At 31.7% G+C, this 17,090-nt stretch overlaps 1 protein-coding gene across 4 annotated transcripts in view; it reads left to right on the top strand.

Moving 5' to 3' along the window:
• Cpsf6 (cleavage and polyadenylation specific factor 6) overlaps nucleotides 1–16,574 on the top strand; it is a 33,373-nt gene extending 16,799 nt beyond the window's left edge. For 2 of the 4 annotated variants that reach the window (XM_076854845.1, XM_076854847.1), the window contains 4 exons: nucleotides 272–387; nucleotides 859–1,012; nucleotides 4,489–4,681; nucleotides 11,465–16,574. In XM_076854845.1, the coding sequence (XP_076710960.1) occupies nucleotides 272–387; nucleotides 859–1,012; nucleotides 4,489–4,678 (460 nt within the window). In that variant the 3' untranslated portion in view covers nucleotides 4,679–4,681; nucleotides 11,465–16,574. The remainder of the gene's footprint in view (nucleotides 1–271; nucleotides 388–858; nucleotides 1,013–4,488; nucleotides 4,682–11,464) is intronic. The other 2 variants (XM_076854846.1, XM_076854848.1) reach the window with 1 other exon arrangement.
• Nucleotides 16,575–17,090: the final 516 nt, after the last annotated feature.

A 17,090-nucleotide genomic window follows, 5' to 3' on the forward strand; every position in this document is an offset into this window, starting at 1 on the left:
ATCTATTCTATTATATAAAATGTAAATATATCATTTTTGCCCTCCAGAGAGATGAGGATTCTAAGTCCTTTATTTCACCTGAAAGACACTAGTATAAGATAATTTTGCTTAGACTTGTTCTTTGTGTAGGAAAAATAACATCTTCCATATGGACAAGTGACTATTATCTTTCACGCACATGTTAAAAACTGCTAATGTGAATTGGCTTACACTGTTTTGACTAACTAGAATCTATTAAATAGCAATTTATGATTTTTTTTTTCTTTTATAGGGAAATGGATACTGCAAGAACACCATTGAGTGAAGCTGAGTTTGAAGAAATCATGAATAGAAATAGGGCAATCTCAAGCAGTGCTATTTCAAGAGCTGTGTCTGATGCCAGTGCTGGTTTGTATATTTCTCCCAGTATTCGTATTTCTTATTTATGTTATTAAGAATTATCTAAAAATTTAAGTGCAGTCTTAAAAATTTATAGTCTTTTTATATTCTGATGTCGTTAGCTATCTATTTTAAAAGCATTGAAAGAAGCTGTATGTCACAATGTAGTGGAAAGACCCCTAATTTTATTAGATTTAGATATAAATTCTAACCTTCACTGTTAATGTTTTAGGGACCTATGACAACTCATTTTTTTCTCATATTTGCAAAATAACTTGTTTCACAGAGCTGTAACAATAAATTGTGTTGATTTCATGAACGTAAAAGCCTGTTGCAAATTTTGAAGCACACAGAAAAAGATATTATCGTTTAAAAGCACTTAATTTGGTAAAATGCTTTATCACTTTTATCCCCAAGTGCTTTAATGGCATTTTGAAAACAAAATTTGTTTGACATCAATTGTTTTCCTTTCCCTTATAGGTGATTATGGGAGTGCTATTGAGACATTGGTAACTGCAATTTCCTTAATTAAACAATCCAAAGTATCTGCGGATGATCGTTGCAAAGTTCTTATTAGCTCTTTGCAAGATTGCCTTCATGGAATTGAATCCAAGTCATATGGTTCTGGATCAAGGTAAAACTTTCCTGTCCCATGTCTTTTTAAAGTTGCTAGTTAGCAAAAGGAGAAAGTACTACTGTGTTTGGGACTTTAAAGTATGACTTGGATTTTACTTACTTTTTACTCAGCCAGAGTGAATTTTTTAACTATATCAAATCAGGTATTTGCTTAAAATCCTTTAGAAGGCTTTTATTTAAAATAAATTTGTAAGCATTGAAGCACTATATGGCTCCTGTTCACTCTGTAAAAATTGAGGCGCTATATGATGTAGTCTCTTTTTAGCCTTGTTTTGTACCTCTCCCCTTAGTGACTATTCTCTAGCCAAATTGGAATCCCTTCTTTGGGACACATCAAATATTTGACCATCTCTCTGATTGTGTATTTGATATTCCTTCTGTTGAGAACCCTTTTCCCGTCTATATCTTTGGGTCCGTATTCCTTCACATCTCAACTTAAGGGGAGGCCTTTTATCCCAGGTTAGTCCGTCATATCGTTCTGTTTCTTTCATTGTACTTACTGTAACCTTTTCTTGTTTGTTATTCCCCCTTTTTTCTGACTACAACACATAATGAATGAAGAGAAGGGCCTTAGCTATTCTGTTTACTATAGTATAGTGTTTCTCATGTCTGAACATTGCCTGGTATGGAATAAATGTTTTTGAATGAGGGAGTTATGATTAATCTTTTCTTTAATAGACAATAGTTCCTTTTGAATTAGGCAATCTTGAATACTGTAAATTTTTGACAAGTGGACTTTATCTGGAGATAGTCTTCGTTAAGGAAAGGAATTTGTCTTTGGCATGGCCTCCAAATTTATTATTATCTTTCTGACTCAGTGTAAGGATCTTTATATCCAAACAGAAATTTCATAACTAAAGGCCATATCATGCATTTTCTTTGTTTTAATACAAAGTAAGAACTTGCACTTTGATCAAGGCTTAGCACCTAATAATGTTTAAATCTAGCTGTTTGTTTCAGAAATGCATGATAAAAAGTATTCTTATTCAAACTAATAGATGGTGGTTATTTATTTTTTTAGCAGTATTGGGAGTTGAACCCAGGGTGCTCTACCACTGAGCTGTCTTCTCCCTTTTTTATTTATTTTGCAATAGGGCTTCTCGCTAAGTTGCCCAGGCTGGCCCTGCACTTGAGACCCCCCTGTGTCAGTCTCCCAATAATTAGCTGGGATTACAGGCATGTACCAACCTGCTCAGCCAACAATTATTATTTTCTTATTTTAAATTTTGAAGATCTAATGGTCTTTTTAGGCTTTATACTCTGGTTAAAAGTCTGGGTTTTTTGTGGACTTTTTTTGTCATTGTTTTTAAAGGCAGCTCATGAAAGTATTTCTACTTACAATATACAGTGTAAATAGTATACCAATTCTTTCTACAAGTCCTTATTGTGAGCTTCTCCTCTGCCTTCCCTCCTCCTCCAGATAAACACAGGAAAGTTTCTTGCTGGGCGTGGTCACGCACGCTATAATCCCAGCAGTTTGGGAGGCTGAGGCAGGAGGATTGTGAGTTCAAACCCAGCCTCAGCAAAAGTGAGGTGCTAACCTAAGTGAGACCCTTTCTCTAAATAAAATACAAAATAGGGCTGGGGATGTGGCTCAGTGGTCAGGTGCCCCTGAGTTCAATTCCTGGTACCAAAAAAACTAAAGTTTCTTAATGAGGTATAGTACTCCTGCTAAGTCATATTTTGGCTAGCTAAAAATGTAAAATTGTTATTTATATACATTGATCTCTTGGCATCTGTGGGAGGTTGTGTCAGGACCCCTGAAAATACCAGAATCTGTAGTTGCTTGGATTCCTTACATAAAATGGAATATTTATATATGCCCCACACTCATCCTTTCTTGTACTTTTTTCCCCTCTCTCCTACCGTTTACTCCTGTGTACTTTAAAAAACATCCTTACTTTACTTCCAATATACAATACAGTGTAAATCCTGGGGAAATAGTTGTGTTATATTGTATTGTTTAGGGGATAGTGACAAGAAAAAGTCTGTGTTCAATACAGCTGCAATTTTTTTATTGGATATGGAAAACCAACTATATAGGTTTAAGAATGTGTTCGTAGGTGGTATTCTTTATGTTTTTAAGCCCCACCGTATATTAAGTCATTTTGTAAATTTTTTATCTAAATAATTATATTCAAGATGTTCTTTAACTTGAAACATAAGTGCTTTGGTATTTTCTGTCCTTTACCAGTTTGCTTATTCCGTAATTGCTGTGTGTTTTAAGCTACTAATACAGGTGTGATATATTCTGTAATTTGGCTTCACAATTTTTTGGTGAATAGTTTTAGAAATTAAATTTTGGTTCATATTTATTCATGAGTTAGTAAATTATTGACAGGTCAGTATAGTAAGTCTAAACTATGTTTACAAAGAATTTTTTGCCTTAGAATTTTTTTTAAACACCAAATATAGTAGTTCCCCACTTACCCACAAAGAATATTTTTCAAGACCCCAGTGTATGACTGAAACTCCAGATTGTAATGAACTCTATGATAATGTCTTTTCTGTCTTTTTTAATTAATTTTTTAATTTATGTATGACAGTGGAATACATTACAATTCATGTCACATATATAGAGCACAAGTTTTTCATATCTTGTTGTATACAAAGTATATTCACATCAATTCATGTCTTCATACATGTACTTTGGATAATGACGACCATCACATTCCACCATCATTTCTAACACCGTAGCCCCTCCTTTCCCTTCCCACCCCTCTTCCCTATCTAGACTTTGTCTATTCCTCTCATGCTCCCACTCCCTACCCCACTTTGAATCAGCCTCCTTATATCAGATAAAACATTCGGCATTTGGGTTTTTGGGATTGGTTAACTTAGCATTATCTTCTCTAACTCCATTCACCTGCAGGATGCCATGATTTTATTCTCTCTTATTGCTGAGTAATATTTCATCATGTTTCTTTTCTGTCTTAATTAAGCACACACCAAACACTGTGTGTGTGTGTGTGTGTAACTTTTGCATTTTGAGATGTGATACTAAAACACAAATACCTTCACAATTTCACAGGCTCTTACTGTGGAGCTTAGCAATCTCAGCATAATTTTTCTTTCCTTATTAAGTCAGTAACTTCCACCTTTTCACTTAACCATATCTGAATTTCACTTGGAGCTATTATTAAATAAAATAAAAGTTGCTTAATTAACTCAGTGCTGTAATACCATGACACTTGGTGTGATAACTTAAGATAGCTACTAAATGGACAGGTAGTATGTACAGTCTTCATGTTCTGCAGAAGGGGATGATTCACATCCCAGGTAGGATTTAGCAGGACAATGTGAGATTTCATCATACACTTCAGAATGGTGTGCAGTTTAAAACTGTAATCCTGACTGTGGTTGACTGTGGGTAACTAAAACCACAGAAAGTGGAACCACATATAAGGGTTGGGGGAGGACAACTGTACTATATTTTTCAGTTACGGAGAGCATTAATCCAGTAATTTCTTTTAGAAGACGTGAACGATCAAGAGAGAGGGACCACAGTAGATCACGAGAAAAGAGTCGGCGTCATAAATCCCGTAGTAGAGATCGCCATGATGATTATTATAGAGAGAGAAGCAGAGAACGAGAGAGACACCGGGATCGTGATCGAGACCGAGACCGAGAACGTGACCGAGAGCGAGAGTATCGTCATCGTTAGAAGGTGGGTATTCCTTGTTCCCGTTACATTTAGCATGTGCATTATTAACAGTCATTATAACTCCAAGGCTATTGTTTATACAGTATATATCTACATATAAATGGTCCAAGTACTTGTTCTGAATTTAAAATTCTGGAAACATCTGAGAAAACAGGTAAGTGATCACAGGTAAAAATTTTGACTTTTGTCCTTGAATGTTGTATTAATTGTTTTTAGATTTCAGATCACTAATGGTATTAAAGCAAGAAAAATAATCAAGAGGACTCATTGTGTACTTCTAAAATCTAAAAATCGGGATTTTTGTAATCACATACATAGTTTGCATGTGATTTAAAGTATTAAAAATATCTACCAGGGAGTCATTTCAGATATAAATATTATGTGCTTGGATTTTTAAAAATAAGATTTCTGTACTTCCTTGAACTAACTTCATTTGTCCCTAAAACTTTTAAAGAAAATCTAACACTATAATAATTTATAAAAGGATGTTTTCTCGTCATGGAAAGAGCTTTTTTCTTTAATATTTTTTTTTTAAAGACACTTTTCCTGGCATCTGGTTTTTGTTTTTAAAAGAAAAACATTATCCTTTAATTTGCAAAGAAGATAAAAAAGTTATTTAATTAAAATGGGGTTTAGGGTACATACACCAAAGTTTTTAATTGTGTCATGCCATACATCCCAGGTTAGAATAATCTTATAATAATTTCCTTTGATGTTTCATTCATAAACCATAATCATTGTCTTTTTTTCTGTATTTTAAACTATTTCTTGTACATTTTTCATAAAGTGAGAATTGTCTGTTTATGCTTCATTTTCACATGTAATTTTATTTTTATATTTGTGAATAGCATTTTATCCATGTGAAGAGTGTGGGGAGGTCACTATAAGTCTTGTGCTTAAGACATGAAGGTTATTCTGTAAACAAGATATTTTTTCTTCATATGTTGGTGGCATATACAAATTAAATTAGGCTTAAAACAAACCCCTTATAAGTAAACAAGTGCAATTCATGGGAAACTTATTGAAAATTCAGCAATGGTAATTGTTAGTATTTAAATTGTAATAGGCATATATCAGAGATTTTTATCAAGTGTATGTAATTCTGTAACAGAAGAGAAATTTCTTTAACACATATATTAGCAAACAGATCATTTTTGAATAATACTTATAGGAAATAAGTATTTAAAATATTTTTATGGAACACAGATAAGCTATTACACTGTTTGCAAATTTAGGGACTTTTAAAATGAGAAGGCCCATTTTAATACTTTTTTTCCTTGCATTTTGAATATGCAGCTTGGATATTTTGCAAAATTTTATTTTTTTATATAGTTCTATGTATTGTATTACAAAATTTAACATGCCATTCTCAAAGCATTTCTTTAATATGAAACAAAACATCTTTTATTTTTAAACTAAGTTTATTGAAATTGATGTTTGTTTTGGATGTGAAAATTGAATGTTGTGCCTTGTAAATCTAAATAATAAATTTGAAAGATGTAGCTCCCCCCCCCCACACACACAAGTTGAATACCTCTTATCCTGTCCTATGAAAAATTCTTATTGTCTAGCAGTTGATTAAGGTGAATTGTTGCCAGGGTATAATTTGTAATGTTTAACTGTATTATCCTTTTCACTTATAGAAAGGTTTAAATTCTACAACTTGAATCTTTTTTTTTTTTTTTTTTTCCATAAGACTTTATAAGTTGCCACCAGTTTTCTGGTTACCAAAGGCATGATAATGAAACTTGAGAACATTTTCAAAACTGGATGTGCCCATCAAAGGGGTCTCTAAACCAGTTTATACCCAAAGTTAATTAGGGATAGTTTTCATACTGGTTTTAGTAAAGCTAGTGAAGTCAAGCAAGTAAATTCCTCCTGAAAAGTCCATTGATTTTTAAATACTTTAAATTTATATTTCAGTAATGAGTGCACCAAAACAGATCATGATTTGAGTTTCATAACATTCAAACATTAACTATGAATTCCTAACGTGAAAACTATTGTTGACATTTTTCTTAATCCCTGATGTACCATGCCAGAATTCCCATGTTGTTTGTACATTAATCAGAATTGAGTTGTAATATTGTAATGCTTCAGTTGCTTCATCCAAGCAAAACTTTACATAAGCATTTCCATTGCAAAAAATAATTCTGTTATTCTGGATTATTGTACCTTTGCTATACCAAACATTATTTATTATGGAAGTAGACATGAATAAAGGGAATGGGGACTGAGATTATATTCAAGTGAAAAACTTCTTTAAAAAAGATTTACAAATTTCGTTACTATTATAAGGTCTATTGTGACCTGTTTAGAAGTTTTTAAATATGAGTCCTTTTGAGCTTTCATGTAAATCTTAAATGGAATAAAATGAATAAAGTGACTTGAAAGCTAAAGTGAATGTCAGTAGTAAGTCTGTATACAAATAAGTAATAATGTAATCTATTATTAAAGAGATGATGAATGGCTAAATGGGCAAGTTCTTAATTTGACTGGAAACAGTGATGTTGGCAAGCTGTTAATGTCTGTCCCATCTTGGTTTTTTTGTGTTTGAACTGTTGGGTAATGTTAATTACATTCTCATTTTTAAAATGTATTAGTTTTTCTAAAAGCATTTAATATTAAGTTTGAGTAGATAATATTTCAATGAGGAAAATATCAATATTGTAAATTTCAGTATGTAAATTGTGTTTCATATTCTGTAATTTTTGCCTCTATTCTCAGACCACTCTGAGCAAAATAAAAGTGATTTAAGATTGTACACTTATTACAAAAATAACTTTACATTCATTAGTTACTTTATTTTAGGTTTTATTCCTTATTACTTGTTTGAAACAGGCCTACTCATCAAATTTCTGTTTGTAATTCAGTTTTTGCATGCTGAGGAGTAATGAAAGCAAATTGTATTTTTAAATTTTCTTTATTTCACTTTCCTGCTCTCTAAGTTATGAGGTTTTATATATTCTCAAATAATTATCCATTTCCTTGATAAGAGTTTTTAACATTTGTGTATCAGGTCTAGATTAGTAACTATACTTTTCCTTGACTATGAGATTACTTCTACCACAAATAACATGTCTTTAGATTTTATTACTGCACAGGAAGTAGGGTGCTTTGCATTGCTTATTCTGCTTATTATAGTTTTGTTGATAATTGGGGGAAAAAGAAAAAGCCAAAAGAATAAAAAGTTCTTATGTTAAGGTGTTTTAATCTGCTTAGAAATTAGTGTTAAATTGAGCCATTTGTGAAAATTACATTCTCTTGGTTGCCTGATGAATGATAACTGGTTGTAATAAGATGTAAAAATTATTTCTGAAATTCTTAGGTCATCTGAGATCTGCCTAAATATTTCCCAGCCCTGTGTTTCCTTGTGCCTTCTCAAATAGCTTAACTGCTCTGCTTCATTTGGATATGCTAGCTATAATTTCGTTAGTTCTAATTTCTCTTGCTTTTAGTGTTATTTGAAAAACCTGTCTGACTACACAGCTATCTTACTCAAAGTGACAAGAGAGGCCAGGAAGTGATCCCTTTTATGGATGTATAGTGTGTTTTGCTCACTGTGGTTTAAGAATTTACTTTTGTTTATAAATGAATAATGTTCCTTGTTAAAAAAAAAAAATTCAATGCCAATGTGAGTCACCTTGCTCTCACCCTCATCTTAGTGTGAAATTTACTACCATTGTTTTAGTTTGTAAATTAGATTGTTTTGAATAAATAATGTGTTGAATGACTAGTTAGCATTGTTTTAAAGAAAACTGATAACCAATTGGGGTAAGGATGCCACTGATGCTATCCAAATTTATGAATTTGCCGTCCGTGGTAGCATGTTTTAACTCACAGTGAATTCTAAATAACAACCAGCTTGTTTGGAAATGTCTATTTTGTGAATCTTTGGAACAAAGCTGATTTTTCTTTGTGATGGGGTTTATTTCTAATATTCAGTAAGTTACCTAGAGCATATGTGTTGTATATGTGTTTAATTATAGAGTAGTAAATATGTTATAGTTGAAATGAGGTAAGTACCATGTCCAGAGGTAGAAAGGTAAAAATAGGAGAAGTGGTAGCAAGGAACTTTTTGTAAACATCTACAATAAACAGAATGGTTTTTGTATGATGTTCTAGTCACTATAAGAAGAAACTAAGTATCTGTTAACACGTATTTAAACACTTTTCTTGCCCACCTCAGATCTTTTTAATTAAATATATTAACATGGAAACCTGTAAAAGTGCTCTAACAAATATACCTTAGAGCATTTTACTTAACAGTTGAATTTACCGTGAGTTTAATATACTAATGCTAACAAATTTGCTTAGATAAGTTTCTAACAGAAACACTCATAATTTGAGTTGTTAATAATGGGTTGATTTTATATTATCTGAAAATGCAGGTACTTCTCTGTGTATTAAGATTTTACTTAGTGGTCACTTTAGTCTGTAGAGTGGTAGATTACATTTGTCTTTTTTAGCTAAAGCAATTAATTGTGTGGCTTTGACAATGCAGATTTGACCAGATACTATTCTGAAAACATGGGCATTGAATGTATTTTTCACTTTGAAGCTTCTTTTTGATATCTTTGTTTATGTAGATGTTTACTTAGATATTTGAGACTATAATATGAAATTGGATTATTGGAAATGGGTTATGTTGCCTTCAAATTTGCCTCCTTTTGAGATTGTAAAATTTGTATTTCCAAGTGGATAAATGTAAAAGTGTTTAGGAATAGAAACAAATACTTAAATTATCCCCCAAATTTTATGTGCATATGGTGAAAATTAGAAATTTATTAATAGTAAAGACTTAAAGTATAATCATGCAAAAGATGAGTGCATTAATTTTGGATAAAAATGTGTATTGTAACTTAAACGGATTCTCTATATTAAAAGTAATAAAATTTCCATTTGGAGTAATACTGATTGATATAAAATTGCAGTACATGCCTCCTCCTCCCACTTCTGAGTGAATCTAGAGGTACTCTACCACTGAGCTACATCCCCTTCCCTTTTTATTTTTCACTCTTGAGATAGGGTTTCACCAAGTTGCCCAGGCTGGCCTTATACTACACCTATCATAGAAGGGTTGAATATTTTTGTTTTGCTCACTATGATTTCAAAATATTTTTTCCTGTTAATGACCTGCTGTGGGCTTATTTTTATTGTTGTTTTTCTTCTTCATCCTTTTCAGCAAAATTAAAAAAAAAAAAATAGGGAGGCTGGGTTTGTGGCTCAGTGGCAAAGCACTTGCTTAGCCTGTGTGAGGCACTGGGTTCAATTCTCAGTACTGCATATAAATAAATAAAATAAAGGTCCATTGACAACTAAAAAAAATTAAAATAGGGAGATTGTATACTTTTGCAGTAAGATTTATGAATTTCCTAATAATACTTTTTTTTTTTAATATACTTTGCAGGGCTGGGGGTGTTGCTCATTGGTAAGGTGCATGCTTAGCATGCATGAGGTCTTGGGTTCAATCTCCACCCCATCCCGCGCCCCCAATACTTTACAAGTAATAAAAATAAAACTTTTGATAGTAGACATTATATATTTTTTTCTATGAAATAATTCCACTAAATAAGCTTCATCAGCATAAGATGAAGGAACATTAAAATGGTAACATTGGAAATGACTTACATGTATATAAAAAAATATAGGCATATAGACACTATTTAGGAGAAAAAGACCACAGTTACAACATCTGGTTTTTCCTTTAGTTTTAAAATAAGTTGTTATTGCTGGGCAGTATGAATACATACATATGTGTGTTGATGTTCTTAAGATACTTCCTAGTTAGGGGGAGAAAGAACATAAAAGATAAAGACATAAAGATAAATTTATAGTTGTGACAGAAATTAATTGTAGAGCAAAAGTATTTTAAAATTACTTAGTACTGAACATTGTGCCCTTTGAACGCTTAAATCACTTAAAAACTTCGTTGTTTCTGGGAACACTTCCAAATTAAATGAATGTTTCTTTTGTGAACTCTACATGCAGTTTGCTTACATATGTATTCTTGAGACTTTGGTTTATCAATTTTATTGTTTTTTTTTTTTTTCTTTATGTGGGTTTACAATGAAGTTTATCATTGTAGATTCCGACTCCTATTTAGCTTATTTTTGGTTAGTTTATGCTTCTATATTAGATATTTCGAAATAGGTGAAATAGAGTGAAAGCAAAGTAAATGTGTCAAGTTTGTATTATGTCTAAAAGATTTGTATGTGGATGTCATATTTATTTAATGTCCATATTGAACTATTTATAAATTTTGTAACATGGAACACCATTTGATTTATATTATAACAATTACAGAAGTTCCTGTATGCTGTCAAATAGTTGATTTGTAAAATTTATTGCATTTTATATCCAGTTTAGCATTGTTAAATGAATTAATATAGAATTGATATGTGGGTGAATGAAATCTACATTAAAATCATCCAAACATTTTTCCATTTATTTTTGTAGTATACGTATTTTAGAAAATGACTTATGACTGTTTTCCATCATCATAGAAACAGTAGCTGCTATATTTTAATTTGTCTTAGTCATTAAATTTCAAAGGCAATAATATCTAAGAAGAATGTAATTAATGTCTCATTTTTTAATTATCAAATAAATTGGGAGCATTTCTCCACCACATAGGCGGCTACTGTTTCATTTAATTCTTATTTTGTGCTAGAATACATAACAGTGAAGTAGATGCACGACTTGTGTATGTATAGTTAAGCCAGCATTTTTCTGTGTATGATGGGGAATAGCAAAATCTACATCACAAATTTTGACACATTACAGCTGAAGGAAGAGGAACAACTTCCAAGACAAAACAGTCTTCATGGGGGAAAATGACGCTTGTCCAGCAGTTTGCTTCTTGTGATTGAACTGAACCTGTAAGGATTCATGGATAAACTGAACAGGAATAGATCTGAATAAAGCAAATCTGCATAAATGGTAACCAGTAGCTCTACTTTTATTTTTTATGTTGCTTAACTGTTTTATTTGAAGGAAACCTGTGTGATTTAAAAAGTTAATAGCTTTTGCAACTTTATTACTGGTTATATACATTTGGCCATTATAATGTGCAAGCAATTGGAAAAAAAAGTCAAGTATATGCTTGTTTTTATAGTAGTTTGTTCTTGTTAAAAATGTTCATATGATAATGTCTGTAAACAGCACCACTTTGATTACAATAGATGTAGTGTTGTAATAAACTGTTTAATGGGGCTGATGTGTAAAGCTGTTCAAGTTATTTGATGTTTACACCTCAGGGAAAGTCTTGTGTTCAGCAATATCTAAAGATAATGTTACTATGACAACATTTTTACTGTCCTTTAAAAAAAAAGCATTGCAATAGCGGTTTTGGATATGCATCAATCTAATCTTGCGTTCAGTGAATTAAACATAACTAATTAAGTGTCTCTTGCCCTTGATTTTGATATTAGAATAGGTGATTACATGGATATTTAATATTTCTATATTCTGCTTTTCTAGCTGTTTTTACCTAGTTAGCTTGTGACTTTGCTGAATGGTATGTAAACTTGTAAAAACTGAAATTTGACAGACACAGCAAATCCCATCGATGCATTAGGGGTCAAAGAATGTTGAGGTTTTAACATTTTAGAAAAGTCTCACACATATTTGCTACAGTAGTGCAGTTTAATTACAACACAGGTGTACTGAAACACTTAATTGTGAACTGCTAGCATTGAAGTGAGATTTTGAATTCTGATTTGATGCTATAGTGATTTACTGATTTTTATTGATGATGCTTATGGTTTAACTTTGAAGCCATAGGCAGTGTAAATACAGTCATGCAGCAGATAAATGTAGGAAGAGCCTTGGTTTTATTTTCCAGTTGGTACCAGTTTCTGAAGGATGTGAAGTTGTATTAACATAGGGTTGTTTTCTCCAGTGTGATGGGAGATTATAGATGTACCTGTCTCTACAGTTGAGAAATTCTATATATTTTTGTGCAGCCTGTTGATTTCATGCTAGAGTTAATCAAAGATTCCCCCCCCCAAAAAAAAAAAAACCTGCCTTACATGAAGGCCTACATGAAAAGCATCTGGCTTACACGTGTTCTTAATTGTAAAATTAGCAGAGACCAGATTACCAACTGGATATTTTTATGGAAAGATAATTCTGAATCACTATTTCAGAAATTTGAGTTAAAATTCTTTTTTTTTTTTAAAACTTTTTTTTTTTTTTTTTTAAGAGAGAGTGAGAGAGGGAGGGAGGGAGAGAGAATTTTTAATATTTATTTTTTAGTTATCGGCGGACACAACATCTTTGTATGTGGTGCTGAGGATCGAACCCGGGCCGCACGCATGCCAGGCGAGCGCGCTACCGCTTGAGCCACATCCCTAGCCCCAAGTTAAAATTCTTAAACAGGCTAATTTGTTTTTTTAAATATATTTTTAAGATCTGATAATCTTTGAGAGACCTTTGGATAGTACACATTGGTTTTTAAAGTATGGCCAAATTTTAGGACAATGATTAAACATATTTTGGTACCATAGCTATTACCTAATGTGCAACCATACAAGCACTCTAGAAATTTGCATTGCCTTTCTTCAGTTTTGTCTTGTCTGCTTTCAAACTACTCACAAAATTAGCTGTTTCAAATTATATTATTACTAGTTTTATATTTTGTGAGTGGAGTATTTGTGTAAGGGATCATTGGTGTTTACCAGAACTCTTTGCTCTCAAAAATGATTTTTAAAGTGTTTTATCCTGTTGAAAATGCAGTTGCCTTTTTAACATTATTTGAAAGTTGTATCAAAATCTGTTTTCTTGTTTTATGTATAGGTGTTGTAAGTTTTTGTCATTTCTTAAGCTTTTTTATGTTTTAATTACAATGCCCTAATGTGAAGAAGTTTGGACTTACATATATTACAAGGGAAATTAGTTTATAGTAAGATTAAAAGGTAAGTAAAATGTCCATGAGAATAAAATTTTCTATGAACAGTTTAAAAATGAATTCACAAAATTCTCTACTTGAAGTGAAACTGGAAGTTTTGTACTAATTTAATCCTTCATCTACCTTTTCATTTTTTTATCAGTGGAACCTTTTGATTGTTCCTTCTATATTATTCTTCTCCCTGCTTGGCTTACTTCATTACATGACTTTTGTTGCAGACAGTGTGAGTGTACTAGATTTGTTTTCTTCTATCTAGTCTACTGTTTTAAGTGTTGTCAGGAGGACTTTTGGTTTGACCAAGTAGTTTTGCAAAGTCTTTCTCCACCTGGTAACATATGAATGTATAGCAGTAAAGCTAAAAATTGCAAACCTTGTTTTATTTGTCATACCCCTTCTGTTGTTTATGAATTGATGTTATTTGAAAGCTTTTTTTTTTTATGTTAAAAACAATCCAAAGAGAGAAATCTTTACAAAGACGCCAAAAAAAAAAAAAAAGTGAGTGTCTCAGAGACCTTTTTTTTCTTAATTTATAATAACTAGTGGACATGAAAACAAAACTTGAGTTGAATTTTGAGCCATAGCATTTGTTTATGCTATGCAGTCACATTCCTTTTCAGCTAGTGGTAAAATTATGGACGAGTGATAACAGCACCCAAATGGTATTGCTTCTGAAGCAACACTTTGAATTGAATGTGTTTGCTTTTGGTTAAAGGAAATAGGTTGTGGAAAGGATATTCCAATGTGAATCTACATGTATTTATTTCATTTTGTTAGTTTTATTAAGATTTGAAATAACTTGCCATGGCTGTTGATCATAGGTTAACCAATTTAATGACCCCTTTACCGGAATATTCTTAAGCAGTTAACTACAATTTGAAGTTCACAAATTACTTGTAGCTTAAGGTATTATTTTCATTTGATTCTCCTATGGAGAATGTTGCTTTACTTTTTTACTAGTTTAAGGTCAATTCTAAAAATAAACATGGAGGTTTTAATGAATGTTGTATAATATTTTATAGTGAAGGGGAAAACTGTTGAAAGGGTAAAGACTTTATCTTTCCCTTAATGTATTTAAATGTGCCAATAACCTAACTACACACTGTTTTATATAATGACATGCTACTATAAAACTTTTCTGTTGGAGTGCTCAACATTTTGGTTTTCTAAATGGTCATTGCATTTTCTGTATCTTACAAGGTGGCTCTGATTTTGTGTTTCAAGCTTCAGCTTAATTTATTTTAAGAGGAAGTTTATGTTCTAATTCTTTATTGAGAATATAGTATTGAGATTCTCACTGTTTTATGGGTAATTGTTTTTTAAATTTTATTCATTAAGTTCATTTGCATCCCATAGTCTCTGTAAATGTTTTCCCCTGTTGTATGTACTTAAATGCACGCTTATCCATTGTACATATTAGTCATTTTTTGTGGTAATACATAAGTGGGATTTTTGTAGCAAAGCGTTCTATTTTTCTGTTCTTAAAGTGTGTGTGCGTGTGTGGTGGTTTTTTGTTTGTTTGTTTTTTTTTAACATTAACCTTCAGTTTAAACATTGTTGTACTTATTTTTTAGCAACTTGACTCTTAGAAGCCTTAGACTAGTTTTTAAATATATATTCAACCAAAAATTATAAATTTATTAAGATGTGGCCTTACATATTGCATTTTTTGTATTATAATATGAGATGTTTTATTTAGAGAAATCAAGATTCAGGATTAAAGTTTCGTCTTAAGTTGAAATGGAAAATGTGTTAAAATGTCTAGGCTTCTGGGAGGAAGTTCTTATAATCTTCTTTCTTGGCATTAGAAAGAAGCAATATGAATTTTTATGAATATTTCAAAATATTCAGGCAATTGTATTGTCAGATTGATTTAGATTTGTCTTAACCAATGTTTCTTTAAAATTTCAGGTTGTTGGCATTCACTATCTGAGTATATAGGTATATGATTTTTGTATGGGATGTATAAATAAACACTTGGTTACCTACAGATAGATTTCAATGTTTAAAGACTTCCTGCTGCATTAATTAACATTGTATGGGAGGCTTTAAAAATATTAGGTAAAATTTAATTGAAGTCATACAAATCTTGATATGGTATTTGTGGATAGTGAACACTACCAGTTTTTCATGTGGGAGTATCCTAAAACTCCACCATGGGTGTAAATGTTTTACATTAATTTCATAATTGGACAGACCCTGCATTTAGTTTAAAAAAAATTTATTTTAAAGGTGTGTTTTTTGTCACACTGTTACTGCGTAACACTTCTCAGCATTCTGTAAGTTAAATTATTTCAAAATATAATGGTAAATTCATGTTTGTTTATTTTTTTACTTTGAAAATGTAGTACTCAGGTGGTATTTAATGGGAAATGATCTTTTGAGGTAAATCATAATGTATTCTAAGGAATGCATCTATAATATTGATGACTTTAGCCTTAAAAAAAGGTCTATTATTCCTTCTTCCTCTGCATCCCATGGTGTATTAGCAAAGTAGTTTACAGCCCGGTACAGCCTTACAAAGTTGTTTTACAATTTTTAATGGAAAGTCCTTAAAAAACAAACAGACAAAAATAAAATTGTATCATATTACCAGTATCCGTGGATTACTGAATCACAGTTTGTAAATAATTTGTCTAATATCAGAAGGCCAAAGAAAGTCTTAAAATTTTAGCTATTGACTATGGTGACTTCACAATTTAAGATTTCTGTGCAAAAGGTAAGGTGATTTTTGATCAAATAGACATCTTTTTGATGTCCATGAGAACTACACTTCCATATTAGCTTCTATTAAAAAGCTTTTTCACATTTTATTAAAATGTTTGTAATTGCAATTTTGTGTTTAATGTTTATTTTTGTCTTTTCTTTTCTTTAGCATTTAGGTGACTGTTCAGCAGTTTGCTATATGGCCATTGTTGGCCTTAAACTGCACTAGTAACAAGCATGGTATTTATCTTGTATTGAAAATAAAACAAAATTTTGATAATACTTGCAGTTTGTCCTGTTTGATTTATAATTTGTTAACCATTGTATATGGCGTATTTCTGTTTGTTTTGGTTTGGTTGTGGTACCAGGGATAGAACCCAGGGGTGCTTTAGCCCTAAGCTACATCCCCATTCCTTCTCCCTTATTTTTACTTTGAGACAAAGTTTCTCACTAAGTTACTGGACTATCCTCTACCTTGTGATCCTCCTGCTTCAGCCTCTGGAATCAGGTGTGTACCACCATATCTAGCTATCATTGTGTGTAGTTTTGAGTACTATTGGGTAATATGACGGGTAACATAATTGGACTTTACATTTTGTCTTTAAGGCAGCCTTTTTGGAGGCTTTTTAAATTCTTTGCTGGCATTTTGATGCTCTTTCAAGTAGATGGTATCTGGTTAGAATTAAGATGAAGGAATTCAGTAAGTCTGTAAACTGTTTTATTTGTAAATCTACAATTCAGATTTCCCCAGTTTTAAGGGATTATTAAATTAACTAAAAATGCTTTTATATTTATTAT

The sequence above is a fragment of the Callospermophilus lateralis genome, chromosome 4, assembly GCF_048772815.1.
Source record: "Callospermophilus lateralis isolate mCalLat2 chromosome 4, mCalLat2.hap1, whole genome shotgun sequence".
Classification (NCBI taxonomy): domain Eukaryota; kingdom Metazoa; phylum Chordata; class Mammalia; order Rodentia; family Sciuridae; genus Callospermophilus; species Callospermophilus lateralis.